At 42.3% G+C, this 10,761-nt stretch overlaps 1 protein-coding gene across 6 annotated transcripts in view; it reads right to left on the bottom strand.

Annotated features, from left to right (window-relative positions):
* Positions 1-3,462: 3,462 nt before the first annotated feature.
* The window catches only part of sept9b (septin 9b), a 134,596-nt gene continuing 127,297 nt past the window's right edge, over positions 3,463-10,761 (bottom strand). For all 6 annotated transcript variants that reach the window (XM_037536433.1, XM_037536431.1, XM_037536429.1 and 3 more), the window contains 4 exons: positions 8,706-8,801; positions 7,183-7,279; positions 4,632-4,683; positions 3,463-4,448 (listed from right to left, as the gene is read on the bottom strand). In XM_037536433.1, coding sequence (XP_037392330.1) covers positions 4,292-4,448; positions 4,632-4,683; positions 7,183-7,279; positions 8,706-8,801 — 402 coding nt within the window. In that variant the 3' untranslated portion in view covers positions 3,463-4,291. The remainder of the gene's footprint in view (positions 4,449-4,631; positions 4,684-7,182; positions 7,280-8,705; positions 8,802-10,761) is intronic.

Raw genomic sequence — 10,761 nt, 5'->3', positions numbered from 1 at the left:
GCCAGACTCCCTCATAGCTGTAGTAGGACTGATGGAGGACTGAGGAACAGGGAGGAGATGGGGTGGCGGTGGGGATTGGGAACGCTTTGTCACGGGAACTGAAGGTGAGGATGTGAATTCATAGGGCATCAGGTTGGAAGAAGGAGGGGTTTCAGCCATGCCCCTCCCACCAAACTTCAGTTATAGCATAACTACACTTACAATTTTTAGTCCACAGATCTGAGCTAAACCAGACTTTTTATACATTCATAAAACGTGTATTGCAAACACATCATAACAGCCTACATTGTCGAAGTCAGAACGAACCCTTTTACCTCCATTTCAGTTGTTTTTCATGATGATTGAACCCAAAATTACTTGGAATAAAATCTTTTTGCACTGACATACATTGAAATTTAAGAGCTCTTTTCCTTCTTCTGGGAGAAGTTACTTTTCTCTAATATAGAAAATGGTTCTATATAAAACCATGAACAGTCAAACAACCATTTCCAGAAATGAAGAGTTCTTTGCATTATAAGAGTTCTTCGGACTGATGGAAAATGTGCAGTATATGGTTCTACATAGAACCTTTTTGAAAAGAATTCTATATAGCACCCACATAGGTTCTGCTGCTATGATATAAAGCTTGTTACAGTTGAAGAACCCTTTTTGGTGCTATATAGAGCCATATTCAACACATTATCATTCAGTCTGGAGAACCATTTCACCAGGCAAAGAACCTTTTAATCATGCAAAGGGGTTCTTTGACTATTCATAGTTCTATAAAGAACCATTTTCTTTACTAAAGAACCCTTGAAGAACTCTCTTTTTCTAATGTACGTTTAAAAACATGACAGCAGACAGAACACCGAGCATCAGGCCTCAATCGCCAAAATCCTCGTAAATTTGTTCTTAAATATGTTCTTTATAAAAAGTCTACGTCAGATTCATGACGTGTTATTAAGCGCAGAACTGTTCTCACCTTTGTGCTCTTGAGCACGTTTATATTCTGTTCTTATCTAAGAAGAAATCCTAAATAATGAAACCTGAACGGCAGAATCTTCATGAAAACTGGGTTTTTAGAAGAAACGTCTTTTTAAGAACGGTTGGTGAATGAGGCCCAATGTTTTGAGGACCTTATGCCCAAATATCTGCAGTAAAATCCCATCTGTGGCTGAACTAGAAGAAAAGTCTGTGTGAAACGACAGTTGGCTCTTCTCAAGTTGACTAAACTCTATTAAATCCCAGTCATAAATGCCATCACTTGTTCACGTGCAGTGCATTCATTGGTTCACTGTGTTTTGCTGCCCATTGAGAATATGAAACATTTATGATATTCAACACATTTCCTAAATCAGATTATATCAGTACTACAGTGCCGTACGGAGCCTAACAGAGTAAACAACAAAACAAAAACACTTGACTACAGACGGCTAAACCTGTAAACAGTGCAGGAGCTCTCATCACAAATCACAAACTCAACTAGCAAAGCGGGCCGAAAAAAGTGCTGCAATGAACTTACAATTCAAATATGCATATCATTTTGACATATAGCATATATAACAAGCATAATTCTAGTGCATTAGTCTGGACCTCCTTCCTTCCCACGGAAAAAAAGAAAATATTCAGTGTTTACAAGGCCTGTGTTCTCATCTATTTAAACTCGAGTTGTGAACAGAGATACTAATAAGCTAAACACATACAAAATCATCTATGAGCTACTTTCTTTTGGGAGGTGCCCGTCCCAAACCCTTTAAAAAACATTAAAAATCTTGTTCTTCTGGTCTGTAGGCAGAGCCTTATTTTAGCCATGCCTCTGCATTTTAGAGCAGGAGGTGAGGCTGCATCCCTGTCCCTCGTGGCCACATGGTGAGCAGTTAGATCCCATCGTTTTGAAGTAAATGTAACCCAAAGTGTGAAAATCGGCGTGGAACATTGAGAATTACGTTTTGGAAGTACTTTTTAGGTTTTTTTTAATGAAAAATATGACACTTTATGTGAGCAGCTGTTCAGAGCCGTTTGCTAGTCTTGTTACTGGCTCCATTTTTGGGTTTAACATCAGCTGAAACAGTCACTACTAAAACAGTCACTACTAAAACAGTCACTACTGAATCATTTGCTGAAGTGAGTGTTTGGGTAATGACGAAATGGAGTGCTCAGTCATATAATAAACATAATTAAGGTATAGATTCACTCAAAGCAAAAGGATTTAGACTGAAGCTCAAGATCAGTTAAAAGTGCCAAATGTGTTTCAGCTCTGACTCTGATCCAGTGGAATCATCCATATGCACAATTCGATCATTCCAACTGCTTGAAATGTACACTATGCACATATACACAGATAAATGAAGTAAACTCAGTGCAGACTTTTTCCAGCGCAGTTCGAACGGTTTCTACGTCTGGGTCTAAGGAAGTTCTAGAAACAGTAATTTGATTATAAGTCAGTATATTGCTTCTTTTACAACACCAAGACATTTATTTGGTTTACATTGCCGCGCACACCTCTGTGCTCAAAGTAATATTACTGACAATGACACAAATGACAACAATGTAAATTTGTAATATGAATTTAAAACAGGAGGCGAACGCAAACACAATACTGAACAGTCTGGAATATGAACGAGCCGAGAAACGTTTAACAGAAAATATACACTCTCAATTAAAAAAAAAACAAAATCAAACACACACCGACACACACACACCCTTCTGCCTGTCCTGTAACTCTTCAGTAACTTACAGGCTTTTCCTCCAAGTCCCTCAAAGAGACTAACCCCTCCCCCCCGCCCCCGCCCCCCTCACGTCAATCATATTTTAACAAAAAAAATGTAAAAAGTAAAGGCAGGTTATGAAGCAGATGTGAATATGAGAAATGCAGCAAACAAACCAACCATATTAGCAAAATACTTCAGGAATCACCTGCTGGTAAAGCCCATAAAGAAATACCTCCGCCTTAATGCTAACATGGTTAGAAATGAATGCAGCCCAATGAGAAGCTGTTAGCACTGACAGTGAATCATAGCTTTAAAGGTCTGGGGTGTGTAAAGGAGCAGTTCTAAGCGACATGGTGCTGTGACCAGCATAGCGGGTGAATTAGGGCTGTGTCCCAAATGAACTTTCCTCATCACCTTGCACCCTTCATGTCATTGCTGCCATAAGAAACTACTGTAACTTTTTCAAAATGCCAAGTAAAATCTATAAAATTATTACATTTACATAAAAGTTTAAAATGACACTCTATACTTTGCTCATTTACTCACTGTGTTTAAAGACTGTGTCGCTAATCCCTTTACGAATCTATTACTCTGTATGAAGGGTGCAAGAAGAAGCGTTTAGCAAATGATTTAGGACAGAAAATACTGCGCCTACCTCCCCCACTCAACACTACACACAACAAATACTACTGTTTAGGGTGAGTCCTTTCAAATTCACTGTATTTACTGAGTGCCCAATAGAGAGAACATTAAAACACACAAGAAGTCAAAATGATATCAATTCACCAATTAACTTTATGAAAAATTAGGATTTTGGCAGCAAGCACAGTGCTAAAATGAAGACAAACAAAACACTAATTACAGAATTACAGAACAAACCACACTGTTCCAAACATAGAAACACCTTTACCACCACATATTGCAGGCAGCTCTGATCAGTCTAAGCGTGGCTGATCATGTGTGCCGAGTATCTGGGCTTTTGAACGGTGCTTTGGGAGCAGCTAAACATAAGCGTTCTGTCGTAGTGAGGCTGGACAAACTTTACAGAGCAATGTTGAAAATCCCATTCAACATACTGAGAAAGTTCAGACTTGGATGCAGCCTAGTTATATAATCTAGCTAATGTTAGCACAGTGAATGAACAAGGCCACGGCCACGGTTTCTTATTTTTGATTGGCTGCAACAGTCCAGCTCGATTATGTAGCATTTCAAACTCAACGTCATGTAACGACTCTACACAAACACTGTGTTGGTTTGATATGAGTAGGTACTGTAATATAAACTGAGTCTGCTCTACAGTTTCTCAATAGACTGAATAGGATTTTGTCCAGCATTCTCTAGAACTTGGTCAACAACAGTCACGAAAGAACGCGTTTGTGGGCAGAGCCTGAAGAGGTCAATAAAGAGGCTCTCTCAAACAAAAAGAGTAAGAGAGCAGAGTGAGTGTGGTTCACACAGCCATTCGGTGGGCAACCAGATAAAATCTGTTTAAACCACTCAGACAATATCGACTTTTACAATGTAAAACAAAAGACATCCTCTTTGATAAAAACATGGATTTATAGACGGATGGCAGGAGGAACAGAAGAATGGATGGACGTCTACATCTCATGTGAGAGGACTTCGTGGGCGGGGACTCCGTTGGAGTGGCCATTCGGCTGACCGTTGGAGTGCGTGTTGTTTTCGTTGAGTCTGCGCACGCGGTAAACCTCATAATGAATACTGCTGGTGATGTCCTTTAGGTTCTGCATGTGGGTCCTTCATGAGAAACCGAAAGAGAAACAGTAGAGACAGTCAGTCTGTTCTGCACTTATGCTTATACATTATAACACATTTTTTGGTGCTACTTTGTTATTAATTAACTGCTCTGTCAGTATTTTTTATAGTTTTATGATGTAAACAGGCTGATTAGTGAGTAAAGGAGACTAAACTGATCCTCACCTGATCAGCAGATCCCTCAAGTAGGCAAACTCACAGTGCGCAGTGTTTTCAACTGTAAGATAAAGGCTCAGATGAGGAACATGTACAACATAAAACATGCATATGTGTCAAATCCCTTAAACTTTAAAGCAGTGGTCACCAGACCTGGTACCAACGAGGTCTGATGCAAACAATGTGCCAAACACAATTAACTTCTTCAGAGGTCTTTAATCAGCTGGATCAGATGTAGTTTTAAGTTAGTAGTTTTAAGATGAATATAGAAATAATAAACCTGTTATTTAAAGCATAAAGAAGTGAGTCTGATTTGATGTAAAGCAGCATATTACTGCACAATCAAACTACTGTCAATATTCTGACTAAGCAGTGATTTTGAATAAGCTGTAATTCTTCTAATGTTCCACTAGGGGGAAGTGTGGTACCACAATCATCGTCACCATAGGAGTTAAAGCCTTTATGATATAGCTAAGATGCTTAAAGTACCACTGACAAATTTCAACAGCCACTTGAAGTAATAAATGAAAAAAGAGGTTAAAGCAACACATCTGTGAAGAGAGACAGAGCACATGTTTATGAATTGTAGGTTCTGTCAGCTCCACAGATGGGAAAACAGTTTTACTACTTTTTGGTTCCTGAGGTTAAGATTAGGCTCAGAAATTTCTAATGGCAAAAGGAGAATAACTGAGTTATGAGGTTTTAATATGACAGTAATGACAGACATGACACCACATGTGAATCTGTGTGTAAATGTAGAACATTTAGAGCGGTGGTCTCTGAAAGAGTGTACACAGCAGGGTTAGAGTGGTGTGGTCTCAGAGAGAGTGTACACTGCAGGGTTAGAGTGGTGTGGTCTCAGAGAGAGTGTACACTGCAGGGTTAGAGTGGTGTGGTCTCAGAGAGAGTGTACACTGCAGGGTTAGAGTGGTGTGGTCTCAGAGAGAGTGTACACTGCAGGGTTAGAGTGGAGGTCTCAGAGAGAGTGTACACTGCAGGGTTAGAGTGGAGGTCTCAGAGAGAGTGTACACTGCAGGGTTAGAGTGGAGGTCTCAGAGAGAGTGTACACTGCAGGGTTAGAGTGGTGTGGTCTCAGAGAGAGTGTACACTGCAGGGTTAGAGTGGTGTGGTCTCAGAGAGAGTGTACACTGCAGGGTTAGAGTGGAGGTCTCAGAGAGAGTGTACACTGCAGGGTTAGAGTGGAGGTCTCAGAGAGAGTGTACATGGCAGGGTTAGATTGGAGGTCTCAGAGAGAGCGTACACTGCAGGGTTAGAGTGGAGGTCTCAGAGAGAGTGTACACTGCAGGGTTAGAGTGGAGGTCTCAGAGAGAGTGTACACTGCAGGGTCAGAGTGGAGGTCTGAGAGAGAGTGTACACTGCAGCGTTAGAGTGGAGGTCTCAGAGAGAGTGTACACTGCAGGGTTAGAGTGGAGGTCTCAGAGAGAGTGTACACTGCAGGGTTAGAGTGGTGTGGTCTCAGAGAGAGTGTACACTGCAGGGTTAGAGTGGTGTGGTCTCAGAGAGAGTGTACACTGCAGGGTTAGAGTGGTGTGGTCTCAGAGAGAGTGTACACTGCAGGGTCAGAGTGGAGGTCTCAGAGAGAGCGTACACTGCAGCGTTAGAGTGGAGGTCTCAGAGAGAGCGTACACTGCAGCGTTAGAGTGGAGGTCTCAGAGAGAGCGTACACTGCAGCGTTAGAGTGGAGGTCTCAGAGAGAGTGTACATGGCAGGGTTAGAGTGGTGTGGTCTCAGAGAGAGTGTACACTGCAGGGTTAGAGTGGAGGTCTCAGAAAGTGTGTACACTGCAGGGTTAGAGTGGAGGTCTCAGAGAGAGTGTACACTGCAGGGTTAGAGTGGTGTGGTCTCAGAGAGAGTGTACACTGCAGGGTTAGAGTGGAGGTCTCAGAGAGAGTGTACACTGCAGGGTTAGAGTGGTGTGGTCTCAGAGAGAGTGTACACTGCAGGGTTAGAGTGGTGTGGTCTCAGAGAGAGTGTACACTGCAGGGTTAGAGTGGTGTGGTCTCAGAGAGAGTGTACACTGCAGGGTTAGAGTGGAGGTCTCAGAAAGTGTGTACACTGCAGGGTTAGAGTGGAGGTCTCAGAGAGAGTGTACACTGCAGGGTTAGAGTGGTGTGGTCTCAGAGAGAGTGTACACTGCAGGGTTAGAGTGGAGGTCTCAGAGAGAGTGTACACTGCAGGGTTAGAGTGGTGTGGTCTCAGAGAGAGTGTACACTGCAGGGTTAGAGTGGTGTGGTCTCAGAGAGAGTGTACACTGCCGGGTCAGAGTGGAGGTCTCAGAGAGAGTGTACACTGCAGGGTCAGAGTGGAGGTCTCAGAGAGAGTGTACACTGCAGGGTTAGAGTGGAGGTCTGAGACAGAGTGTACACTGCAGGGTTAGAGTGGAGGTCTCAGAGAGCGGATTCAGAGTTTTCTGGATACTCTTTTACTCTAAGAACAGATGAAGCAATTCGTGATTTTCACACTGAAGACTCGCTGTGTGTGTGTGTGTGTGTGTGTGTGTGTGTGTGTGTGTGTGTGTGTGTGTGTGTGTGTGTGTTACCTTCCACTGTGCCCCATCGTGTTTTCCTCCCCAGCAGCCTCTTCCCGTTCACCTGGTACTCCTGATCACTGCCCACTACAGCAAAAGGAATCATGTCCTACCAGAACAGAGAAGAATACAGAGTTATACTCACTATATCAGAATCAGAATCACTTTATTTTGCCAAGTATGTTACACACAGAAGGAATCAGTCTTGGTGAGTCGCACATGAATGACATTAACTCACTGAACAGACCAGACAAATGAACAGACTGATAACAAGTATTTAACTAAGAGACAAATACATTAACAATACAATAAATAGAATAAAGAATAATAGAGCCATGAAGGAGCCGAAGAGAAGTGAGAATATCTGTACATGTGCAGATAACATATGATGATGTATGTTAAACACTATTATATACAGAATATTACAGAATGATACAAATATTTGCAGAATGTTACAGCTGTGTTACTGAGCTACTGTAATACAGTGAGGGAGGTTTGCTGGTTTAGTGTGATGTGTCCACTATGGTTAATAATCTCTAAAGCTCTAGCTATGCTGGTGTTGGTGGTCCTGAATCTTCTACCAGAGCGGAGTGTCTGGAAGAGGTGATGTCCAGGATGGGAGGGGTCAGCTGTAAATTTGCCTTCTTGCTTCATCACCCTGCTGTTGTAGATGTCCTGAAGTGTTGGCACATACATCTGATGACCCTCTTCGCTGGTCTGATTATGTGCTGGGGTGTGGCTTGTTTTTGTAAGGTGGACTAAAGTAGATCGTTTTGGATAACATGAGGATGGACTATGATCGCTGTGTAGCACTGGATCATCAGACGCTGCAGCAGGTTGAATTTCTACATGACCACATCTCACTCATATTTGCATGTTGAAAATCTCGATCTGAAATGAAGGGTATTAATAGTCATCCTCCTTTGTTGCAGTAACAGCTTCTGCTCCTCTGGGAAGGCTTTACAGTAGATGTTGGAACATTGCTGTGAGGATTTTATTGCATTCAGCCACAAGAGCATTGGTATGGTCAGGTGATGTTGAATGCTAAGGTCTTGCTTACAGTTGGCATGTCAATTCCTCCTAATTGTGGTGATGGATGGGGTTGGGGTCAAAGCTCCGTGCAAGCCAGTCAAATTCCTCCCCACTATACCATTTCGTGCTTTACACCAATGCCTGGCACTATGAAAGGTGATTTTAGTATGGTGTTTGGCTGTAAACCACAGAAACTCCCAACAAACAGCTCTTGTGCCGACGTTGCTTCCAGACAAGGTCTGAGGTCTAAATTATAAGGGGAGCTTGTGTAGCTGCTGAGTTTCTACTTTAAAATAACACTTACGTCAGACAGGGGCAGCTTTAGCACAGGGAGACACTTGACATTTGAGAAGTGTTAGGTCACTGAGTTTGTCAATATGACTCAGTCTACTGCCAGTGTCCGTCTATGGAAACTGCAGTGCTGTGTGCTTGATTCTATGAATCCGTTAGAGATGGGTGTGGCTGACATTCACATATTTAAAATATTTCACACATTAACTCACCCTGATTTTGTCATTGATCATCCTGTCCTCCGCATCCTCATCAAACTCCTTCTGAGGGTAAACTTCAATCTCATTGGCTCGCAAGTCCTCCCTTATCTGTACAACACACACACATATATCTATATCAGGATGCTCATAGGTTCTACTGCCTTTGTGTAACTGAATGAAGGCTTTTTTCTAATCAAGTTAATCTGACTCCTCAGGGCCACAATGTAAATGTACAAAGTATGTCTTATGATGTCTGATAAGTCTGATGTCTGCTGTATTTCACCAGTATTGCTCTCTTCTCCACGCAGAACAGGCAGTCCTAAAAGTGGGTCAGGCTACTGCCAGCATAACCCTGGCCAATTACAAGGCTAACTTGGCTCTGCCATCCCTTTGAGTCCAAATAACCTGGCGAGCTAAAGCTATTTTAGTAAGAATTTTAGTAAGTTAGCCTATCCAGCTATTTGAGTGTTTGGTGCACTGAGGTTCTCTCTGTGTGCGCCACTATGTTGGAAATCTATATTTGGGCTGGTAGCTCGATTACAGTTATCAAAGCCTGAGTAAACTCTAAAATCTGCGAAATCATAACTGCAATTTAAAGTAAAAGATCAAAAAAATACAACGTTTCTGTCTCAGAACTATGGCTGTGGCAACAAACAAAATTCAGTAGACTGTCAAGACTATGTCCAGACCATTCTCAGAGAGGCATGATGAGTGCATTTTGGCAATTTTTGATGAGTGTTCTTATTATATCATATTTCTGCTTGGTGTTTTCTCTTTAAACTTTGCTGAATGGTTCACATAAGTGATACTTTTTGGATCCCACGACTGGGGAAATTCCACCTCTGCATTTAACCCATCCGTGAAGTGAAACACCACATTCACACTAGTGAACACACACACTAGGGGGCAGTGAGCACACTTGCCCGGAGCAGTGGGCAGCCCTATCCACGGCGCCTGGGGAGCAGTTGGGGGTTAGGGGTCTTGCTCAAGGACACCTCAGTCATGGACTGTCAGCTCTGGGGATCGAACCGGCAACCTTCCGGTCACAGGGCCAGCTCCCTAACCTCCAGCCCACGACTTGCAGTTTAGTACTACAGCAAAAAATTAAATATATCAGAATTTGTTCCCAGGGGCTTTAAAAAGATCAACTGCAACGACATGGTTTCATGACTGAATAAAAACTGCTGTTAGATGACAGAGCCTGTGGTTAAAAAGAAAAAAGTCTAAGAGCAGACTGACCAACTGGTTTCATATCACCACTAATGGCCAAACGAAAAGATAATGACAGGAATGTGGCCGATCAAAATAAACACATATTACTGAGCATGTCCAGGGCTGGGAAGGCCGATACATCATCTCAGAGCCGCTGTGCCAAGAACAAGCCACAGAAGGTTCCAGAAAGGGAAGCGTCTGAGACGTCACTGAAACCCACTAGTTTTTCCCGCAACTAAAGTTTGTCCAGTCTCACAACATCTACGAAAGAACACGTGTCCTTTTCTTTATTTATGTGTAGACTAAGATAAATGCCATCACATCATTTAAACCCCACAAACAACAAACATCTTACTCAGCCATTATTCCTACAACTAATTTCATCAGTATTTACTAGGAAACTAATCTGTAATATGTATTTATGACAGTGAGGAATTTGGACCTGCCTGTTGGGCACTTATGGTTTTAACAGGGTTAAAATGACCGCCAGCTGACTCTACTGTATGATGAAAACATGAACAGAGAGAGAGCGAGAGAGACAAAGATAGAAGGAGAGAGAATGTGTTGCCACCAGCTGGCTGAAATGAATGACCAGAACTGCAGGCTGTTCCCGAGTCGACCCCGCTCAGTTTATTTAAACGCTCCACTTACGTCTTTTTGAAGTCTTAAGCTGAACATTAAGGCAAATAAACCAGCACCGTTCACCAGAAACATTTCAAAAGGTTCAGGAACTCATGGTTACGCTGAAAATCACAGGGTTCACACTCCTGTTTCTGAGTGTCCTCCAACATGTTCACTTTCCCTGATACGCTTTGCAAATAACAGCTGTTATTACAGTAAAATCCAACATTCATCT

Source organism: Pygocentrus nattereri, chromosome 30 (genome assembly GCF_015220715.1).
Source record: "Pygocentrus nattereri isolate fPygNat1 chromosome 30, fPygNat1.pri, whole genome shotgun sequence".
Classification (NCBI taxonomy): Eukaryota; Metazoa; Chordata; class Actinopteri; order Characiformes; family Serrasalmidae; genus Pygocentrus; species Pygocentrus nattereri.
The sequence above is the reverse complement of the archived record's forward strand: the minus strand, read 5'-3'. Positions and strand labels throughout refer to the sequence as shown.